Source organism: Emiliania huxleyi (genome assembly GCF_000372725.1).
Source record: "Emiliania huxleyi CCMP1516 unplaced genomic scaffold EMIHUscaffold_93, whole genome shotgun sequence".
NCBI lineage: Eukaryota > Haptophyta > Isochrysidales > Noelaerhabdaceae > Emiliania > Emiliania huxleyi.
In genome coordinates, this window is record NW_005195085.1 from 457,085 (window position 1) to 478,958 (window position 21,874).

Here is a 21,874-nt window from a genome sequence, read left to right on the forward strand (position 1 = left end):
TCATTGCGTCACGGGAGCTTGGCCGACCTTGTTCGCATGTTGGTGGCGCTGGCTTTGACTGCTGCGTTCGCCGCTCAGAACCTCGACACCGAACCGCTTCTGGCTTATTGTAAGAAGCCGTGGTGGAATCCCATCTCATCCGTCGGATACGTCCATGACGCGTCCTCGCGGCCGCGTCGCAGGCACGTTGACCTGCGGCACATCGAGGCGGCCGCGCTGGGGCAGTGCCGCCTGCCGCGGAAAGTTCGACGTCGAGTCGATCTCGATTGCTGCCGACGGCATCAGCGTCGGCTTGCTCAACGCGCCGATTCGCCAGGTCGCAGATCTGCTCGTCGGGGAGATGGGCCACATCATCTGCTACGGCGACTCGGTAGCCCGCTGCCACGCCCCCCGCCCAACCTGCCACGCCCCCCGCCCAACCTGCCGAGGAGAGGCGCGGTTCACGGTCTCGCGCGCGGTGCGATCAGGTTGCGGCGGTCGCCGTGTGCAACAAGGAGACGTCGCACCTCACGAAGCTGCGCGGCGTGGTCCAGCTGCTCAACGCCGAGATAAGCGCGCGCGCCACGCTGGTCAACGTCCTCCTCTGGCCTTTTGGCGCCCAGCTGCTCCTTGGCAAGGCCCTCTGGCACGTGACGTGCACCACCTTGACATGTCCGCGTGTGCTGTACCATTAGGCGCCTCTCCGTTCCCGCGCAAAGTGGACCCGAACTTGGCGGCCGTCGAGCGCGCGCGCGCCGACATCGCAAAGCTGAAGGAGGTCGGGATAGAGGCGGAGCTGGGCGAGGGGCGGTTCGACCACATACGCGACGAGAACGGCGATGGAGTCTACCACGTTTGGGCGGGCGCGGATGGCGGCGGAGGGAAGTACGTGAACGGGATCTACCAGCCGAACCACATGGAGAACGACGGGATCGTCTCGAAGCTCGCCACCGGGACGCAGTGGCAGAGTAAAAGTTAGAGAGGCGCGGACTCTTTTGAGGCGAGCTGGATCTTTATTTTCTTTGCTCATTGAGTTAGTGTCGTTTTTCATGCATGAAATCTATCGAAAGAATCGTGCGTCGTGCCAAGATGTGTGGTGCACCCCGTGTCCAGGCCCGAGGCCGCGGGCGGGGCAGCCGGCGTGCGCGTCGCGCGTGGAGGGGTTCGGCTGCCGGATACGTCAGTATGGTACGGCTCTGAGTCGCCTCTGGGGAAATTCTAAAGAGAAGGTGTCCTCTGTCCAGTGGTGTGCCACCCATGCTGCATGCACGACCGGGTGCAACTTTGTCCGACTTTGCGGAGTGCGAGGCAAGAGCGGCCGCACACTGCTCGGTACCCCCCCTGCACACCTAAGCCCATGGCCGCCCCCCCCCCCAGCAGCAGCGCTCTGCCTGTGGGGGGTGCTGGCATCTCTGTGCAGGCAGCTGTATTGCAATAAGTAGCATGCGTTCCAAGCGGCGAGAATTTATGGTCGGCACCAAAATCAGTGGTCTTTTCGGCGGGCCCTCCTAGAGTACGGCTACCGCACGCCAGCCTCTCGCTTCTACGCCTCTCGTGCCTCGCGGCGCCTCTGCTTCAAGTAGGGAAGATAGTTGTTGGTGATATCCGCGCGAGGTCATGCGCCACAGGCCAGCAATCACTCGGCGATGAGACTACTGATTTGGCGCGACGCTCTGATACCGAGTGTTGCTCGACGCTGCGACACCGCTGAGTACCGCGTGCAGCGCTCAACCTCGCGGAGTACACCTCTCGCTAACTCGCTATCATCCCGCTTCGCGGCGGTCGGGCTGCTTGATTTGTCGGAAGACACCGACATCTCTGCTGCTCGAGGAGAGCTTCCGATAATCATAGTGGGTTCGCGATGGACCAGCCAGGGGGGCGGCGGCGGCGAAGAGGCGGGAGCTGGGTGCGTCCAGTGCGCTCTGCTGGTGGGGGTCGCCCTCCCCCCCCCCAGCAGCAGAGCTCTGCTGCTGGGGGGGTCCGGACCCCCCTCCCATTGATCACCTGCATAGTCGCGGCCTTAGTATCAAGCATTCAGTGACGACCTGATCCGACGGCCAGTAGGAAGGTGTCCTTCCATCGTGTGCACGCTTCTAATGGCGCAATGCGCGTCACCTCGGATTGGCTGCTGGCACTCTCGAGGCTATGCCTACACAGCCTCGCGCGCATGGGCAGTCAAGAGGGACCATGCACCTTCTCAGGACAGCGCTGGTGCCTCTCTCTTGGACCGGCAAACGTGGTGGTCTCGTGTCACCAATGTGGGACCAGTGCGGCATCGCGCCATCGACAGCTCTGAACTGCGCCTCACCACTGACCGGGAAGGCCGCCAAGTGGGTCAGCACCGGTCGCACATTGTGGCAGTAGTCAGTAGTGCATGTATGATAGCTAGAGCAGCAGCGTCAGGGTCGCAGGGTCGGATCGTGTCAAGCCTCTCGCCCGGCCGGCCGCGTGCAGACGTGTCGGCCTGTCTGCTGTCTGGAGTGATCTGTCGGCGGTCAGTACGACCGATCAGGTTGGAGTTTTCTGATGATTAACCTAGCTTAATCGGGAAAGCTTGTAGTATGAGCGAGTATGAGCGCCGGAGCCCCGTTTCCGCACTGCTGCGCGGCGCACGGACGGTGCCTCCGGGGGCCCCCGCCTCCCCCCAGAGGTGTTAATAAGGTGAGAGCGACCGAACGAATGGCGCGTGCGTGCCAGCAAGCAAGCAGGGACGGGCGAGCGAGTCTTCCTCACTCACCGTGCGTGCGCCTCCCCGTCCGTGCGTGCGTGCGCGTGTCGTCTGTCTGTCAGTCAGTGTAATCGAAACCAACTCGAATGTGTGTGCGCGAAACAGCGCCCACAAGCAAGAGATGGGAGTGAGCACCGGGCCTGAGGGATGGCGTGCTCCCTTGCTGCCGGCTGCATCCCGGTCGACTTTGACCTTTACGGGCCTCCCGTTCCTACGTACGACGACTCCAGCGACATCACCACCCTCAGCGAAACACCAACGCCAAAGTGCTGCTGCCCGGGTGAGCCGGTCGTCGAGGTGCGGCCAGCCGCGGGGGCATTGGCAAACGGGGATTGGCCCAACGTAGTTGTGTGCCGCGACCCGGAGGCGGCACGTCCGCAGCCTCCACCGCCGTCACCACCCACGACGATCGCCGGCTGCCATTGGTGCCACGACTTTCCCTCTTTTTACATGCGACGACACGGGCTGAACTGCTCTTCGGAGCCATTCAGCTGGTGGATGAGACAGAACCGCTGCCGCAACGACGAGATGCAGTGGTGGCAGGCCAAGCGGTGGTGCCAGCTGAGCTGCTTCACGATGGGCGCGGGCTATGACGGTGATCGCTGCTGTCCGCCTGCGCCCAACCCGCCGCCGCCCGCACCGCCACCGCCAGGGGAAGGTGAGTGGTGCCAGCATGGCATTCTCGACGGCGACACATGCTGCGATTCCTCTTGCGGATCATGCGGCGGCAACGGCTGCGCCAGCCGCCCTGGAGGGCAGTTCAAGTGCTGCCCTGGTGGCGTTGAAATGAATGGCAAGTGCACAGAGGCGACTCAAGTGGCCTGTGTGGTACCTGCAACCAGCCAGCCAACACCGCCCTCGCCGCCGCCATCGGCCCCACCGCTCTCTGCGCCGCCACCCGCGCCTACGCCGCCAGCCACGTGCGTGGGCAGCCCGGGCTGCCCCCACCTCAACGACGGCGACTGCGACGACGGCGGGCCCGGTTCGGACTACGACATCTGCGACTACGGGACGGATTGCTCGGACTGCGGCCCGCGCCCGCCTCTCGGCGAGCCGCCCGGGGTCAGCGCACCGCCCCCACCGCCGTCACCGCAGCAGTCGGTTTCGCCGCCGCCTCCACCGCCGCCGTCACCGCCCCCGCCATCACCGCCCCCGCCGTCACCGCCTCCGCCCTCTCCACCGTCGCCGTCGTCACCGCCCCCCTCGTCAGCACCCTCCTCCTCGCCCTCGACGGCTCCTTCTAGCCAGCCCTCCGCGGCACCCTCCAGCTCGCCCTCGACGGATCCTTCTAGCCAGCCCTCCGCGGCGCCCTCCAGCTCGCAGCCACTGCCGGACTATGCTTATGGCGAGGGCAATGGCGAGAGCGACGACGATGGCTTGCCGCTTATCGAATTGCGGGCAGAAGCGGACACGCAAGACCTTGCAGCGAGCAATGTCACGTTGGACGGCTTTGTCGAGGCAATCGAAGCGTCGGCGACCGTCTTTGGGGACGAGCCCGTGAAGGTGCAAGTCAGCCAGGTCGACGTCATGTTTTACGGCGTCGAGGGGGAGGAGGTGATAGACAGACAAGACAGACGCCCACGCACCCAAACACCACTCTCGCGCATTGTGACGCCACCCCCTCGCCTAGGTGGGCAACGCGGCATTCGAGAAGGCTGTCCGCGAAAGCAGGGTGTGCCGCCTCGATCCAGTGTGCGAGGTCATCTCGATCAACAATACCGGTGTGGGAATCCCAGTTCGAGACTCCCCTCCCACTCCTCGCACCGCAATGCGCACGTTCTACACCTGGCTACGTGGGAGCGCCTCGTTTAGCATGACTGTGACACCGTCCTCAGGCGGTGGGAGGCGGCTCAAGCACTGCAGCGGCCGCCACACCTTCACCATGGACGTGCCCGGGTGGGGGAGGATCACCGGTCCTCTTAGCGCTCGCTGCAGCGTCAGCATCGGTTTGATTATCCAGAGCTTATGCAGGAGGGTGCCCCGGGTCTGCCGACGGAGGAGGAGGAACAGTGGTCGGCGGCTGAGCGAGAGTGGCAGCGGCCCGATGGACGACGAGCAGTCGCCTCTATTGCACCCGGTAGACGCGGAAGCCGTGGCCGAGGCCGGCAACTTCAGTGTCGACTCTGGTCCATCGTTGATCCAGACGAGGATCCTCGCGGGCTCGGCAAGCGCGGCAGAGTCGGCAGCGCAGCTCGCCGAGATGCAAGCCAGGCTAGCTCAGATCGGAGCGGAGGCGAATTCGACCCTCCAGGAATCCCTGCCCGCGCCGATTCGAGCCGTGGTGGAGCTCGTCGAGACACCGTTGCCGCCGGCTTCCCCGCCGTCGATGCCGTGCGGCCCGGTCTTGCTCTCACTGTTTAACGATCACCATCCAGAACTCGGCCGCCGCCCTCGGCTTCGAGCTCACCCTCGACCCTCGCGATCTCGCCCGGCGCTCGACGTCGGGTCCTCGACCGCCATTGCGGTCGGCGCCACCACCTCCTCCCGCCCCCCCCGCAGCCACTGCCGCGCGGCCGCCAATGCGACCGACCCCACCCTCCTTCCCCGACCCCGCCCTAAACGCCCCCGACAGCGAAGCCCGCGCCGCGCGCGGCACCCCCACCGACTCTGCCTCCGACCCCAGGGCCTAGGCGGCCCGCCATGAAATCTAGCCGTGTGTGCTGGCGTCCGGGTCCCAGCGGGTTTTCACGTAACAAGTACACACAACAGGGCGTGATGATCCAGCCTCCCTCAGGCCCGGTCGTCGAGCCCACCTTCATCCTCTGCCAGATGCGCGCTCTCCTCTCGCACACCACCGCCACCGCTTCTGCCTCCGCCGGCGGGGACGCGTGCGCCGCGGCGAGCGTCATCTGGGACCTGAGCGCCAACGACGAGGCTGCCGAGTTCATGTTTGCGCACGGACTGCTGCCGCTGCTGCTGCACCTCGTCGAGGCGTCCCTGGCGCCGCAGAGCGAGGCCTCGGAGATCGCGGCCAGCGAGAGGATGCTCGAAACCTGCCTCGGCACGCTCGCCAACCTTGCCGCGGCACCGGCCGTGTGTGACGCGATCGAGGCGCGCGATGCGTGGCCGATGCTGTGCGGCGTGCTCTTCCGCACCGCGGACTCCTCGGCGCTGCTCGAGTGGCTGCGGCTCTCCGAGGTGTGCTGCTCCGCCCTCGCCGCCCACCGCCGCTCCTCTGGGTACGCGGCGCGCTGGCTGCGTGCCATGACGAGCGGCGACTCGCTGCGGCGGCTGATGGAGGTGCTCGAGAACACGCGGCGGAGGGAGCTGCTGCTGCGAGGTGTCGCCCTCCTCGCCGCAGCGTCGTACCTCGCAGAGGCGGCCGCGACGCCAGATGAGGCGTCGGGCGAGCCGCCAGCGACCGACCGCACGGTCGCTGAGCCCGGGGCCGCCGAGGCGAGCGGAGAGGCGGCGGTGGCGGTGGCATCTGAGGCGGAGGCGGAGGCGGCGGCGGAGGCGGCGGAGGAGGCGGAGGCGGCGGAGGCGGCGGAGGCGGCGGAGGCGGCGGAGGCGGCGGAGGCGGCGGAGGCGGCGGAGGCCGCGGAGGCGGCGGAGGCGGCGGAGGCCGCGGAGGCGGCGGAGGCGGCGGAGGCGGCGGAGGCGGCGGAGGCGGCGGAGGCGGCGGAGGCCGCGGAGGCGGCGGAGGCGGCGGAGGCAGCGGAGGCGGCGGAGGCGGAGTCTGGTCCCGCGCGTTTTGGCGCGGCGCTGCTGGCGGCGGGAGGGTGGGCAGTCGTCCGCGGGCTGCTCGCCGAGCACTGGCGGGATGGGGAGCTGTGCCGCCCGCTGCTCGAAGTGCTCGAGGAGCTGCTTGCCGCTTCCGCCGTCGCAGGCGACGGAGCAGGCGCCGCCCTCTCCCTTCCCTCGGAGGACGGCGAGCTCTGTTCGGTGCTCAGCCTGATCGCCGACCACGCCGCCGACTTGTCGCTGCACAGCGCGTCGCTCGCCGCGGCGCTGCTTGCCCAGCTGGTGTGTGCAGCTGCGGAGCGCGGCGCCACCGGCGGCGGTGGCGGCGGTGGCGGCGGTGGCGGCGGCGGCGGCGGTGGCGGCGGCGGCGGCGGCGGCGGCGGTGGCGGCGGCGGTGGCGGCGGTGGCGGCGGTGGCGGCGGCGGCGAGGTGCCCGCCCCTGCCCCCTCCCCTCCTCCGCCTGGCGCCGCGCTTCGGCTGCTGAGGCAGATCGAGTCGGCCTTGGAGGGGGAGGAGGAGGAGGGGGAGGGGGAGGGGGAGGGGGGGGGCGGGCGCGGGGGCGGGGAGGGAGGGGGAGACGGCGTCCTGCACGAGGGCTACCGAGCGTGCTGGTGGCTGCTGCACGCCTGCTGCGCGAGGCTCGACGGCGTCGCAATCAGCTTGGGCAGCTCCTCAGCGGGCAGCTCAGCGGGTCGGAGCCTGGGTGGCGGCGCGGGCGGCGAGGAGGCGCTGGAAGAGGTGCTTTGGCCGTCGCCGCCGGGGAAGCCTTCCCGACCTCTCCCGGAACCTTCCTGTAGGCGTCGTTTGAGTGGCTCTTGGGCCGCACGCGCAGCTTGGGCCGCAGCGCGCTCTGGGCGCAGAGGCACGCGCGGCTCGGAGCTGCGAAGACGGCGGAGGCGGCGCTCACCGCGCTGCATGAGGCCGCGGACGCCGTCGCCACGGCCTCGCCAGGGCGCGGCGGAGGCGCCGTGATGAGCGGGCTGAACCAGCTCTCCAGCAGCCTCGCGGCACTCAGCGGCGGCGCCGCCGCGTCGCCGTCGCCGAGCGAGCACGGCGCCGAGAGACTCCCGCCCGAGATTGCCCACGGTTGCCCATGATCACCGGACATCACCCGAGATCACCCGAGATCACCGGCCTGGTCTGGACGCAGGCGACCGCGCGCCCCACGAGTGGAGCAGCGGCAGCGACGGCGCCCTCTCGGACGACAGCGGGCTGAGCTGGGCGGAGCCTGACATCGACGGCGGGGACGCGGCAAGCGCCGCGACGACGGAGGAGCGGTGAGAGACATATTTGTAGCCGAGGGGAGTTTACGTTTTAAGCCAAACTAACGAACGGGCGGTAGGATCAGACGCAATACAGCGACAGGCCGACAGCGGACACCGGACAGGCCACCCAGGGACACTCGCTCCACTACGCACACACAGAGATTCGCGCGATGCATTGGAACTGGTCCGCACCGGCACCGCTCCGGCAGTGCCCTCTCATCGACGGCTGAGCGCGGCAGCATCATCTCTCTCGCGACGGCCCACGACCCTCAGTGGGTGGGTGGTCACCTCTCTCGCTCTCTTGCTGTCCTCGGGGTGGCCGCCGAGATACTGCCGTGGGACACCCTGAGACCAGATATACCTCATTGTCCCGGCGCCCACTTCTCGATCTTCTTGGGCAGCAGCTGGTTCGACAGGTCCTCGCCGTGGCCTAGGCGGGCCAATTCGCCCTCGCCCCAGGTAAGGACGGCGCCGTCGGCGGTGACGGCGAGGCTGTGGAACTCTCCAGCCGACGCCGCGACGACGCGCTGGCCAGCGAAGGCCTCGACCTTCTTCGGCAGCAGCTGGTCCTGCTCGTCGCCGTGGCCCAACCGGCCACCAGCTGCAGACGCTGCCGTCAGCGGTGATGGCGAGGCTGTGGTACTCTCCAGCCGACACAGCGACCACGCGCTGGCCAGCCAAGGCCTCGACCTTCTTGGGCAGCAGCTGCCTCTGCTGGTCGCCGTGGCCCAACCGGCCGTCGCCTCCACGGCCCCAGCTCCAGAGGGCGCCACCGGCGGTGATGGCGAGGCTGTGGTCGCGTCCAGCCGAGACAGCGACGACGCTCTGGCCCGCCAAGGCCTCGACCACCTTCGGCTGCCACTGGTCCTGATCGTCGCCGTGGCCCAGGGCGCCCAGGGCGCCCAGGGCGCCCAGGGCTCCCAAGCCCCAGCTCCAGACAGCGCCGCCGGCGGTGAGGGCGAGGCTGTGGTACTGCGCTGCCGACACGCTCACGGCGCGCTCGCCGCCGAGCGTGGAAGGGAGGCGGGTCGGCGTGTTGAGCCGCGTCACGCCCTCGCCGTGACCAAGGAGGCCTGGAACCCCCTCCTCGCCCCCCTCGTCCTCCTCGTCCTCCTCGTCCGCTGTGCCGCAGCCGCACGACGCGAGCCGCCCCTCGCCGTCGATGAAGACGCTGTGCGTTTCGCCTGCCGCAGCCCTCGCCGGCGGGTTGGCCTCGCACAGCAAGGCAGCGAAGCACAGCCACCGCAAGGCGCAGTCCTCGTCCTCTGGCTGCGCCGGCAGCTCGAAGCCGTGCTCTTGCGCCCACAAGCGGATGCCCTGCTCCGCGAGCGAGGAGTGGAAGAGCAGCGAGACGGCCGCGACGCGAGCGATGTCGGCGGGGTCGCAGCGAGAGAGGGCGCGCACGAGGGGCTCCGTGGGGAGGTCGAGGAGGCGGGCGGGCGGCGGCGTGTCTGGCGAGGGAGCAGCGGCGGTAGGGGAGGCGAGGCGGCGCGAGCGACGCCGCGGCTGGGTGGACATCGCGAGAAAAAGAATTTTAAGCCCGCCCTCGCACAACACTGGGCACGGGACTGGCGCGCACTGTGCGAGAAAAAGAATTTTACAACCCGAAAAAGAAAAGCGTGAAATAACCTTTGGCGACGTACATGCATTACATACACTACACATACCGCGATCGTTCCTGCTGTGACGAATGCGCGTCAGTCGTCACACACCGGGAACCTAAATGTGTGCGGCATTTGCGGTTATAGAGGTGGCCTAATTGAGGGACAAGTCCAGCGCCAGCGGCGGAACGCCTACGGCGGTGCTGGTACTACTATCTCCTTTTTGTCGTAGGCACCGCTCAGAGATCTGCTCGCGGAAAATCGCAGCTAGCACGAGCCCCAGCAGGCAGGGAATGCCAAGGCCAAGCCCGAGCCCGAGCCCGAGGGCAAATGCAGTGCTGCTCACCGACTCCTCGAAGCCGACTGGGTAGCGCTGCGCCAGTGCTGGCGTGAAGGAGACCGAGACTTCGGATTCGCCTTGCTGTGGCAGCGCCTCGTCGACGGTGGATGCGTCGGAAGAGAGCGAGCGGGCGGTGGCAGAGAGCAAACGGCGGCGGTCGCCAAACTCAATGCCGATGATGGTCAGAGTCTGGCTCCCGAGGATAAACGTGCCACCCACGTCAAGGCCGCATCGGAGGTGGTTGACTGAGATCTGCGTGTCGCTCACGGAAGCGGCCTTCGTGAGGTGCATTGGTCCCCGCCGCTGCTCACCGACAACCTCCCTCGCTGCTACAGGAGATCCCGGGCCTCGATGAATTCACGTACCGGTACTACTTCAATGGCCCTCTGTCCGACCTCGTCTCCCTCCCCACAGATCCCAAGCCGTCCGCCTCCGACTACCCCTTTGCCATGAAGTGCTACCGTGGGTGCACCTATGCCGACTTGTCCGCCGGGGCGGCAAAGTGTAGCGGGGGGTCTTCAGGCTACACGAACGCTTACACGGCGACAGCGCTGGCTGGAGTGACGGACATCTTTTACTCGGAACCCTCGATGGCCGCTGGTATGGGCTGCACGGCGGCGTCTCCCTCGCCGCCGCCGTCTGCCGCTTCTCCCTCGCCGCCGCCGGCTGCCGCTTCTCCCTCACCGCCGCCGTCTCCGCCGTCGCCATCGCCGCCACCGTCGTCGCCATTCTCCTCCTCTTCTAGCTGCGGAGCCGGCTGCATTGGCGGCATCATCGGCGGCTGCTTTGTTCCCGTGCTCCTGCTTGGCCTGTGGGCGAGCGGCGCGTTTGGCTCCAAGTGCCCGTCGCCCTTTCTCAAGCCGCACCAGAAGGGCGCCATCCCGAGCTCTTGAGGAGCGTTCCGAGCATGATGAGAGGGACGAGAGATGACCAGATGGGCCTTGAGCGAGCGGCGCACGTCGCACACACGTGTCACGTCCCCCTCATTGGTCATTGCGCGCGGTGCCTGAAGCGGACACTCGTGGTCTCCGTGCACTGTGGAGAGCACGCGTGCGACGTGGGGGGAGGGAGACGAGATCTCGAGGTGAGTAGACGAAGAGGGAGCGTGTCTCGCAGCGCAGTAACTTTTTACGTGGGCGGCGGTTCGCCAAGAACCGGCGCCAACACCCACCACACCGCAACAAACGCGAGACCCACGGCAATCGCCATCGAGCGCCCCGTCGGCGTCGCTAGCCCTGTTGCAATGCACGAGGAGGGCTGTCAGTGCATGCGAATGGTGTGGGTGGGCGCGCGAGCAGCGCACGGGCCTGCCTGCACCGGCAGCTCTGGCGTCTGCGGCCGAAGCAGCGCGACGACCTCAGACTTGCGCGCCGCGGATGCAAGGTCGAGGGGCCGCTTGCCGCGGGTCTGTCTTGCGGACGGGTCGGCGCGTCGGTCGAGAAGGAGCCGAGCCACGGCCACGTGGCCGCCCTGCGCGGCGGCGTGCAGGTAGGTGGAGCCGTCGACTGCCGCTCGCCCCACGTCCGCCAGCGGCAGCAGGCGCTCGACAAGTGGCAGGCAGCCCGACAAGCAGGCGGCGTGCAGTGCGTCCCAGCCCGCTGAGTCGGTTGCAACGAGCGAGGCAGCCTCAGACGCGCAGCGGCGCAGCAGCACGTCGGCCACGCCCTCGTGCCTCTGCGCCGCCGCCCACATCAGCGCCGTCTTGCCGTACCGGTCGCGCGCGCCCGCGCAAGCACCGCCGTCGAGGAGCGCCCGCACGCATCCGGGATGCCCCGCGGCGGCGGCGAGAAGTAGGGGCGTGAAGCCGTGCTTCTCATCGGGCGCGTCGATCCGCGCCGCGCCGGAGGAGAGCAGGGAGCACAGCTGCGTCGTGTCGCCGAGCATCGAGCACTGCCGCAAGGCGCCGTCGACGCGGCCGCACGCGTCGACGAGCGCCGACTGCAAGCCGCGCTCCGCCGGCGAGCCCACCGCAAAGCCAAGCGCGCGCCGATAGGCGAGCACAGAGGCGGTGTACTGCTTGAGGCAAAACAGAGCGGAGCCGCAGATCGCGTGGCCGCGGTACCAGTCTGGTGTCAGCCGGACGATCAGCTCGCCGTCGTGCAGGCAGGCCGCGTGCTTGTCCAGACGCGCGCAGGCGCCCGACCGGGCCTCAAGCAAAGACACGTCGTGCGGCGAGAGGGCGATGGCTTTGGTGAGGGCCTCGACGGCCCCAAAGTGGTCGCCCTGAGCGTTGAGCGACGCCGCGAGGGCGGCGAGCTCGGCCACCTTGCAGCCTGTGCGTCGCTCGGCCTCTCTCCGATGAAGCCGGGCTGCTTGCACCTGCGAGAGAAGCTCCGCCTCGTCTTCGTCGTCGTCGTCGTCGCTAGCGTGCGCTGCTCGGCGTCCGGCCATAAAGGCGTGGGTGTTGGCAGCTTCCATGTGGCGATTTCGTGGCAGATTGTGGCGACCTGGCTGGATCAGGGGCAGAGGCACGCGAGAGCGCGAGTCGCCGAAGCGCGCCAGGATTCGGTACGGGTACTCGAGTACTGTGAACAGGTCTCGTCGTGAGCCAGACGGGACGCTGCTGCGCCCCACGCCGCGGTGCGCGGCGGCGATGCTGGCGGCCTCGCTGCTGGCGATGCCAGCCGCGCCACTGGCACGTCGGTCGCCACTGTCACCACGTCTCTCGCCGCGGTGGAGCTCTGCGACGAGGACGTGGCAATGCGCTGCTCTGCTCAAAGCGATGCTGGCTCTGCTGCCGACCCTGAGTGGGAGGCAGTGCTGGCGCAGCTGCTAGCAGAGGAAGCAGAGGAAGAGGAGCTCTGCTGCCGCTTCGAGCGCCGTGGCGACGACTCCGACGACGGGTGGGACAACTACAGTGAGGAGGAGGAGGATGCTGCTGTGCAGGGTGTGGCTGGGAAGGTGGACGAGTCGCTCGAGCTTCGGGACGAGCGGGCTTGCGCCACTCGTGGAGGATTCAGTATGCCGCAGGCGGCTCCCACCTCGATGGGTTATCACTCCTGCGACTGCATCGAAGAGGGCTATTATGATGTATCTTATTCCGGGGCCGGTGTGCGGGGAGCGAACCTTAGCGACCGCCCAGAAGCTTTCTGAGCGAACCAATCGGGCCAGGATCATCAGCATATGTCCCCTCCACAACATCGTGGGCGTTTGAGCGGTATTTCAGGAGCACCGCCACTCTGAAGTTCGGCCGGGTGGTCTGCAGACCCCCCCCCCCGGAGCAGCAGAGGCTCCGCGTGGGGTCGCAGAGTCGACGCTGGGAGTCGCATTCGTCAAACCGTCGCAGCAGCACGCGGCCCGCACGTACCGCCCACATCCCCTCCACCGCTGAGAAGGCGCAGATCGACCGCCGGGCCGCGTAGTCGTCGTTAAGGAGCCGTTTTTGGAGCCGTACGAAGGGGTCCAAAACGGGCGAAGATGCGGTTTTTCGACGACCACACGCGATGTGGTATCTGGTTTTTGCTAAAAACGGGCCGCCTAGTGCAGCATCACTAGTAAAACACGCAACCACACTGAAAGCTCCACACTAGCCGGTATAGGCGAGCACCGTCGGCCTCACCGTCGCCGCTCGCGGCGGAGCCGACGGCGGAGCCACGGGTCGGTGCGACCTTTTGGGGGCCCATGAGCTCGCCAGGACGTCACCGATGGCTCGGCGCGCCTCTTCCCGCCAGCGCGGGGCGGCCTACCTACAGGAGCGAGGGGGAGGAAGACGGAACTGAGCACTAGGTTCGTGACCCCGTCGCCGGCAACGGCTGGGAGAGGGGCGGCAAGCGACGGGCGGGTCGGCGACCTTTTGAGCGCCCGTGAGCTCGCCGGGACGTCGCCGATGGCTCGGCGCGCCTCTTCCCGCCTGCGCGGGACGGCCTGCCTACAGGAGGGAGGGGGGGGAGACGGAACTGAGCCCTAGGTTCGTGATCTCGTCGCCGGCAAGGGCTGGGAGAGGGGCGGCAAGCGACGGGCGGGTGAGCGACCTTTTGAGCGGCCGTGAGCCGGCAGGGAGGCCGGCGATGGCTCGGCCAGCTCCTTCCCGGCGGGTTCTCGTCGGGCTGTGCCTAGGCGGCGGGGCTCGGGTGAGGTGAGCGGGCCCGGGAGTCGCATCTGCGCGTCCCCGGCAGTGGCAGTGTGGGGGTAGATGGGAAGTGCGGAGATGGGAGGCAACGCGCCTGTTTGATGGCCGCACGAGGCAAAGTTGGGCGCTCCGAGCGTCTTCTCGGCGAGAACGAACGACCTGTGCATCGTTGCGGGGGTGACTGAGAGGGAGGTGGTCGTGAGCTCACTTTGTCGGCCGCGCGCAAGGTGAAAACTGAGTGTGAGGCGCGCAGGAGGCGAGGATGGGCGCGCCGGCGGTCGAGCCGCCGAACAATTCGACGTGGCGCAGCTCCGCGCTGGCGGGCACGACCGAGCAGATGATGTCGGCGGCGGTCACGCGACGAGAGAGAGCCGCAGGGGCCCTCTGAGAGCCAGGCGCGCGAAAGCAGCGATGAGTAGGCCGGTCGCTCCCCCGTCTTTGGGCGAGAGAGAATTCTTGATACGAAACCACGACGACACACACCAGTCGACTCGCATCGGTTGCCTCCATGAACGGCGGAGCTATTCTCGCGTCCACACCACACCTGGCTCCAACGTGGACACGCCCATAGCTGGGGACACTACTAGGTCACGCATGGCATCAGAAGTTTTATCTCTGGGCCCCGAAAGGCATCTCTAGCAGCGTCGTTACGCATGCACCCTCCCCTCCTGGGCGCATACGCCTCACGTCTCGACAGAGCATAAGCCCTTGGTGTGCCACGAGACGAGTTTTTCGCCATCGCAGCGAGCAGCAAGCCACTCGCCGCAGCAGCCGGAGGCATCGCCACGGCACTGGCTGCGCCGCGCGCGCCGCGCTCTCTCTCTCTCTCTCTCTCTCTCTCTCCGTCTTTGGGCCCTGTTGAGTCGTTCCGGAAGTTGAAGTTGGCGCATCACAAAGAACCCAAATCCAACCCTGCCAACCGAGCAAGCCCATGTGGGACGCGAGGTCTTGCTCCACCTTCTCGGCGCTCGCGTCGCCCAACCTGAGAGCCTCATCCGCCATGCCGGGGCACATCTTGACCGGAGCCGGTCACATGTCCATCGTGCCCAAGACGGGGCACGGTCGACTCGACCGCGGCCGATGGCACCGGCCCAACGGCCGACCAAGATTTTACGCCTCCGAACGCCGGGCCGGTGAGGTGGCGGGTCGGGCGACACGGAAAATCGGTGGCTGACAACGACTTTTTGAGGCCATCGGTTTGAGGTCTGCAGACATTTTCTGGATGATCTCGCATTTCCCGAGGCGTAATCGCAGATCCAGACGGCCCAGCAGGTGGGCGCTGCAGGCGAGCCGCCTCACATCCTTCGCCCCCCCCGTCGCTCACGCTGCCTCTGAAGCACCGGACCACCCCCCCCGCGCCCAGGCGGCCTAGCTGCCGCGGGCTCCACCCACGCGGGCCACCATCAGCGCCGCCCGACGGCTCAGAACCTCTCTCTTTAGGTCCCACAAAGGCGGCGAGCGAGCGGCGAGGCAGATGAATCGAGCTCTGGACGCATGCCGCGAGAGCTGTGAGGGTCGCAGCTCGGCCTCCATCTTGCCCGGTAGTGGCGCGTCGGCTTGCCGGCTCACGGGGGTCACTGCCCCTAGGTGCCGCCTCACCTCGCCTCTATGCACCCTTCACCCTCTAGCGCCTCACCCTGCCCGGTGCCGTGGTAGTGGCGATGTCAGCCATGCTGGACCGGCGGCAGCGAGGCCGACGGGCGTGGCTGCGGCGACAACGGCGGCTTGGCCCGTGACGGCGACGGCGCTGACGGCAGAGCAGCTGCGGCCGGCACGGGCGGGTGCGGCCGAGCAGCGCGGCGCTCACAGCAGGCGGCCGGCGTGGCGGCGGCGACGGCGCCGCACGAGGAAGCGGTGGCGCAGCCGCGCATGACAGGTCCGGCGCGTGTCGAGCAGCGAGGTGGCGCGCCGCGCTGCCGACGCGCCCCCAGGCCGGAGGCGGCCGCCGCGTGCCGAGCCGCCGGCTGTTGGTGCTTACAGTCTGCGGCGGCGGCGCCGCCGCCGCCGTGGAGCGAGGCAGCGGCGGCGGCGGCGGCGGCGGCGGCGGCGGCGGGGGATGCGGCGGCTGCACGTTGTGCCTCGAGGCGTCGCTCGCGGCGCTGGTGCGGCGCGTGGTTGGCTGACGAGGTTGCGCGCGCACGGCGCTCGAGGGTGTAGTCACGTCCCTCGGCTCTCGCCACCGCTGTCGCCGCGCGCTCCGCGTTCGTTGTCGCCGGCGCTGCCCGCCTCGAGCCACTGCGGCCACTGCCGCGCGACGTTGCGCCGCGCCACGCTGGCCGTCGCTCTCTCGACGTTGTGGAGGAGGCTCTGTCCCACGTCGAGAGGAGGCGTTCCCGCGGTGATATTGACCCAGCTCTGTTGTCTCTAGGCTGCGTCGGCACGGGAGGCGCTGCGGGCGGGAAGGTGGAGCGGGCTGCGGAGCGGCAGATTAGTGGCAGTGGCGACGGGCGGGGCGGCAGCGAGCAGGGTGGCGAGTGAGACGTTGGAGAGGCGGGGCTGGGGAGGCTGGTGCCGGTGCCACTACAGGCGGTGCAGGTGCGGTGTGCTACTGTAGTGCTCGCTCACCGGAGCGAGCGCGGCGCTCGGACCGTCCTGGCAAGGGCCGCTGACCAGGACGGTCGCCAGGAGTCGGCTTGCACCGCGAGAGCGGCGAGGCGGGGGGAGAGGCCTGGTGAGGGTGTCAGCGGTGGTGCGTGTGTTAGTTAGGGGGAGAGGCGCGGGCCGGGGGAGCGGGAGGGGGTGGGGGGGTGGAAAATTTCGATACCCTAAGGTGCCCTGGTGATCCTGGGTTAGTATCGTCTCTTCTGAGCCCGCTCTTGATGGGTTGGAAGCGTTTTCATAGCGAATTCACGCCGATTTTGCCATACGGACGTCCCTGGCGCGCGCTCTTGAAGGCCTCATCCTGGGATGGTGCTCGCCAGCGTGAGTTCATACAGTGCTGCGAGCTGGCCTAAGGCCGGACCTTACGACGGTCCAGCGCTGGGCAGCGTGATGGCTCTTACTCGAGGCGCGACATGAGTGTACGAGGACCTCAACGTCTCGGTTTGGCGAACCAGCATGAGGAGAGGAGCCGCTGTAGCTCCTCCCTGCAGCTTGCGCGTCGCGGTTTGGCCGACGTCCCATCCACCGCGCATACTGCGGCGGCTCTCCAGCTCAAGAAGGCTGCGCTCGACCACCACATCGCCCGAGTCAGTGGTCCGGACGCCCCGCTGAGCCTCGCGCCGCAGTGCAGCCAGTTTGCGCGGCCGTGATGCGCGAACCGAACCGGTGCGATGTTGTTCGGCACTCTAGATGGCCTGAACATGCTTGCGTTCAAGTCTTGAGGTCTGCGCTTAAACTTGAAAATTTAATAAAATCGGGTCCGACCGGCCTACGATGAGTGGCGCCGCGATCAGCCACCTGTGGGCGGTCATCGGGGTCGCGGTCAAGCTCGCGACGGGGTGAATCTGGTGCGTCTAGTATCACTGGTGGGCTGGGTGTGCAGCAGCGGCGCTCAAAAAGAGGGAAAAAACTCGGCAACTGTTTGGAGTGTCTACATTCTCGAGGCACCGTTCTCGGCCCGGCCGGAAAGCTGGCTGGTGGTCGCGCGCGGCGCGTCAGCGCCACTCCGACTGGTCGGGCACCTCGGCTGGGTCCATCAGCAAGAGGCCCGCGCCGTCGGGCGGCCCCGGGAGCGCATGATGCCCCTCCGAGAGGCGCTGACGCCCCGCCGAGATCGCGCTGGTTTGGCACGAAAAACGAGAAGCGCGTCGTAGTGTCCGTGTCCACTAGCTCCGAGTAGAGGGGGCGTTCTGCAGTTAAGGGGAAACCCGGTACACGGAGCCCTCTCGGAGAACTGTGTTTACTTTAAGGCCCCTGCCCTGCGAACGCGCACCCCCGGGGCTGACCTGCGTGGGCTGCTCTGTGAGGGGTCCAGGCATTGTCCGACGGGTAGGGGGTCTGTGCCCGGGCGGTGTCCGGTGTGGAGTCTCTCTCTGATCCCGCCTGTGGTGTTGGGTGCGAGGTCGTGGAAGCTTCGATCCCAAGGGGGGGAGCTGATCCCACTCGGTAACCAACTCTCAGGGGCAGTAGGTGGGCGGGCTTCAAGCGCGCTCATCTCGATCGTCAAGGCGTCGCTACGCGCGGTCTTCCGCGGGGGGAGCTTCGTCGACGGGTGCGGGAGCGCAGCGCAGACAGTGCTGCGGCGATGCCTCCGGCTGTTTGCGGCGGGCGGCTTGCTGCTCGCGGCGATGGCGAAAAACTCGTCTCGTGGCACACCAAGGGCTTATGCTCTGTCGAGACGTGAGGCGTATGCGCCCAGGAGGGGAGGGCGCATGCGTAACGACGCTGCTAGAGATGCCTTTCGGGGCCCAGAGATAAAACTTCTGATGCCATGCGTGACCTAGTAGTGTCCCCAGCTATGGGCGTGTCCACGTTGGAGCCAGGTGTGGTGTGGACGCGAGAATAGCTCCGCCGTTCATGGAGGCAACCGATGCGAGTCGACTGGTGTGTGTCGTCGTGGTTTCGTATCAAGAATTCTCTCTCTCTCTTGCTGCTTGGTATAGTACGTTCGACTTTCGTTAGCTTAGTATATAGTATCATCGCCTCCTTCTCGAGGGGGTATCAAGGTATGCTCTAGGAGGCCTCCGTCGCCCGATCGGCGCGGGCAAAATGCTTTCTTTTTCTCCCCGCGGGATTTTCTTTTATCTCGCCACTCTCTCGGCTGTTGCTCTCCCTCCACTCAGGCCTGAAATGGCAGCAGCCATGAACGGGATGATGTCCTTCACCGGCACGATGGAGGAGGAGTTTGCCCACGGCTCGGTCGGCACCATGTTTTTGCTGATGGGCCTCTCCTGGTATCTGCTCTCAGAGTACAGCGGGCTGCAAAACGGGCTGCTCTGCTTTGCGATCTGGGCCGGGTTTTGGATCCCGACCGTCGTCATGGGGCTCAGGCACCTGATCCGCAAGGCGCAGCAGGAGGTTGCCGAGGAGGGCGAGAAGCGGCTACCGTGGCTACGAAAGCAGGCCGCCGGCGCTGCGATCGTCGCCAAGCAGAAGCGAGAGGAGGGGGACGACGAGGCGGCCGAGGCGGCGGAGCGCGCGGCCGCGGACGCCAAGGCGGAGATTGCGGAGATCGAGGCGCGGGGCAAGAAGTTGCCAGTGGAGATGGTGGAGGCCAAGAAGGAGAAGTGAGACTGAGAGGGGCCGCTGTGTGGTGTGCTCCGCGCAAGTCTCTCCGTGCGGCCCTCGCTCCGTGCACGCAAGGACCCATGTCCTACTCCAGCGTAGGGTACGATCCGATCTCCCGGGCGCATGTAACTGCTGTATTCACTACTGTATACTTTTGGCCTACGTAGAAAGCGAGAGGGGACTGAGCACTGACCGGAGCTCGAGCTGTGTATGTGCGCGCGACAGCCCGGCGCTCTCTCTCTCCACGGCAATCTCGCGCCTCTGGCTCTGCAGCTCTGCCTCTCCGTCGACACCACACAGTCACGTTTCACGTCAGCTCCTCGCGTCGTGCTTCTGTCTTTCGGCCCACCGGCCACTCGCGTGGCATCCGCCAGGGGAACCGCGCGCCCCCGCACGTCGGTGTGGAGCACCGTTAGCACCTTACCTTACCTCGTCGGGCCCGAGGAAGATCGAGCGCGGTGCCGCCGCCCTTCAGTCGAAGCAGCCGTCCATCATCTCGCCCATGATCATGCCGCCGACCAGGCCGGTTGCGAAGCCGCCGCCGTCGAAGCCGCCGCCGTACACGGGACCGCCGTAGTAGCCCCCACCGTAGATGACTGGCGGCGGCGCCTGGTGCACGATGACCTGCGGCTGCTGCGGCTGGTGGTGGTGGTGGACGACGGTCTGCTGCGGAGGAGGAGCGTACTGCGGCTGCTGCGGCTGCGCGTACTGCGGCTGCTGCGGCTGCGCGTATTGCGGCTGCGCCTGCTGCGGCTGCGCGACGGGCGCCGCCTGCGCGACTGGCGGCGCAGAGGGAACCATCATCTCAAACACTTGGCCCTCGGTGAGGCCCTGAGGGACGGTGACCTGCGGCGCCCGCGCGGAAGTCTCGGTGAGTCGGTGCAAAGAGAGGGGTTTGGGGGGCCGAGGGCGGCAGCACCTGCATCAGGCCGGATGGCGTCTGGACCTGCAGTGGCTGCCCGCCCTTCACGCCTGCCGGGACGGTGACGCGCATCTTGGACATGGCCGGCTGCGCCACGGGCTGCGCCACGGGCTGGCCCATCTGCGGCTGCATCGCAAGACTCAAGGAGCACTTTTATTTTATTTATACCAAAAGGAGGGCTGAGTTATGTGTACGCCGACTCAGGGTGTGTGGCAGCCAGCTGGCTGTGTGTCTTGTGAGCTTGTTTGTGTCTGTGTGTCGCTCGTGCGTGTCGTCATCATCTGTCTAGCGTCCACCCATACCGCGTTGGTGTCCAGTCCGAGCCTGGCTGTTCTTCACCTTACTACCTACCTACCTACCTACGAGGGCTATCTACGCTGGGGCGCCGGCGCCCCACTGGGCGCCCCCCGCTCCCTTCCCCTTAGAGCCCCCCATCCCACTAGCCCCCCCCCGCGGTCCCTCGCGGCCGCGCGACGCCGCACCAATGGCGCGCTGTGCCTCGTCCGCGAGCGCCGTCCAGAGCTGCACCGACAGTCGCTGCAGCGCAAACGGCATCCATTCGCGCGCCGACCACGACGTCTGGTCGTACTGCCACCACGTGAGCTTCCGGCCCGCCACCTTAGCCACCCGCATCAGCAGCTCCTCCACCCCCGCGCTCATTGCGCCGAACTCCTCGAAGAGCAGCGCCTCCACGCGGCACTTCCCCTCTGCGTCCGTGTACTGGCCCTTGACAGCCTCGACCGTCCCGGTCCCCGTCCGCGGGTCCCACATCCCCACCCTCCCACCCCTGTCCCCGCCCTCCACGCCCAGAACCGTCTCGCGGGCGCGTGGCAGCGTGTTGCCGCAAGCGACAAACGCCCCCCCATGCGCCCCACCCCCGAGGGGTCCGACGGCACACCGGCAAAGATCTTCGTGTCGCCGATGCAGGGCAGGTCCCCAATCACGCCCTGGTAAATGTACAAGTCCGTCCTCGTAGTGCTGTGCTCGCAGTGAAACTCGTGCTCCACCGCGCCGCGCCCCAGCTTGCCCCGCAGCAGCTCGACAAGGTCCAGGAGGACCTCCTTGTGCCGCGTCTGGTGGCCCGCCGCGCCGTCGTTCTGCGCCACGTCGCCAAGGGCGTCAAAGGGCAGACCGTGCTGGCTGTAGATGCCGTCCGCCATGACGTCCGTCATCATCGACAGGTGTAATCCGAAGCGGCGCTGCAGCGCGAAGCGCAGCACGTACGAGGGCAGACGGAAGTGCGCGCGGGTCGGGATCGCGTTCAAAAACGCGCCCGCGCCGAACTGGCTCGCCGAGACAAACCGCACCTGCTCCCTCCTCCCTGCGCGGCCCGCCGCCGCATGCATCTCCTCGGCGGGACAGCAGCATCCGAGTTCTCCCGCGCACTCTGGCGGACCTGCTGAGAGAGGGCCGCGAGCTAGGGTCAGCGACCAGGGGGCACGGGTGGTGCGGCCCGCGACGCGCACGGGCGCGTGGCGAGCCCTTGAGCGGCTTCCCTCTCCGAGTCCCTCTCCGAGTCCTGTGGCCGCCGCCCGTTGCTCCGTGTCCAATGGTACTGCTGTCGCCCCCCTCCGCGTTGCTTCCCTCATTGGGAGTGTGGGGTGGTGCCGTCCGCCCACTCGGCAGCGTTTGAGCCTCTGTCACCCTGCCTGCCGCGAGCAGCTAGCTCGTCTACATAGACGTAGTCGTTCCATTTGTTGTCGTTTTGTGCCCCTTCGCAGTTGCACCTCCACGTCACGGTGTGTTTGGCGCGAAGGCTTTGCCAGAGGGAGCATCTACAAAACCCCGGTCCTATAATATTACAAATTTGGCCATGCCGCAGGCGATGACCTTCAAGGTGACCAAGGACGCCACAGGCACGCACCTGAGCTGACCACCCACACTGCACGTCCACTGCCTGTCCATCCCTCTGGCCTGTGCATGCAGGCGCGGTCGTCAAGGAGGAGTACGGCAAGTGGGACTCGAGCTGCTGCACCTTCGAGAAGCTCGAGGGAGATCAGGCGTGGCTGCTCAACCCGGACTCGTGCCCGACCCGCTGGCAGCGCCTGCTCGACATTCGCCGGGCGCACGGCGTGGTCAACCAGGCTGTCTAGGCCGCCCCACCATCGCTGCCCCGG

At 67.3% G+C, this 21,874-nt stretch overlaps 5 protein-coding genes across 5 annotated transcripts in view; 2 read left to right on the forward strand and 3 right to left on the reverse strand.

Annotated features, from left to right (window-relative positions):
• Window positions 1–958, forward strand: part of EMIHUDRAFT_453818 (hypothetical protein) — a gene marked incomplete at its 3' end in the record, with an annotated part of 1,871 nt that extends 913 nt beyond the window's left edge. The window contains exons 4-7 of the mRNA XM_005757113.1: window positions 79–109; window positions 183–370; window positions 468–651; window positions 675–958. Coding sequence (XP_005757170.1) covers window positions 79–109; window positions 183–370; window positions 468–651; window positions 675–958 — 687 coding nt within the window. The remainder of the gene's footprint in view (window positions 1–78; window positions 110–182; window positions 371–467; window positions 652–674) is intronic.
• Window positions 959–9,398: 8,440 nt separating this feature from the next.
• On the reverse strand, window positions 9,399–9,888 carry EMIHUDRAFT_220891 (hypothetical protein; the record flags this gene model as incomplete). Its single annotated transcript, XM_005757114.1, has 2 exons — window positions 9,399–9,411; window positions 9,494–9,888. The coding sequence occupies 2 exons, from the start codon at window positions 9,886–9,888 to the stop codon at window positions 9,399–9,401; spliced, it is 408 nt and encodes a 135-aa protein (XP_005757171.1).
• Window positions 9,889–10,725: 837 nt separating this feature from the next.
• On the reverse strand, window positions 10,726–12,720 carry EMIHUDRAFT_220893 (hypothetical protein; the record flags this gene model as incomplete). The annotated part of the gene is made up of 4 exons (XM_005757115.1): window positions 10,726–10,854; window positions 10,915–11,870; window positions 12,045–12,369; window positions 12,664–12,720. 4 exons carry the CDS (start codon window positions 12,718–12,720, stop codon window positions 10,726–10,728), a joined length of 1,467 nt encoding a protein of 488 aa, XP_005757172.1.
• Window positions 12,721–18,409: 5,689 nt separating this feature from the next.
• Window positions 18,410–18,838, forward strand: EMIHUDRAFT_220896 (hypothetical protein; the record flags this gene model as incomplete). The annotated part of the gene is made up of 1 exon (XM_005757116.1): window positions 18,410–18,838. One exon carries the CDS (start codon window positions 18,410–18,412, stop codon window positions 18,836–18,838), a length of 429 nt encoding a protein of 142 aa, XP_005757173.1.
• Window positions 18,839–18,953: 115 nt separating this feature from the next.
• Window positions 18,954–19,895, reverse strand: EMIHUDRAFT_439138 (hypothetical protein). The gene is made up of 2 exons (XM_005757117.1): window positions 19,755–19,895; window positions 18,954–19,681 (listed from the first exon to the last, which is right to left on the reverse strand). The coding sequence occupies exons 1-2, from the start codon at window positions 19,887–19,889 to the stop codon at window positions 19,307–19,309; spliced, it is 510 nt and encodes a 169-aa protein (XP_005757174.1). The 5' UTR covers window positions 19,890–19,895; the 3' UTR covers window positions 18,954–19,306.
• Between the last annotated feature and the right edge of the window lie 1,979 nt (window positions 19,896–21,874).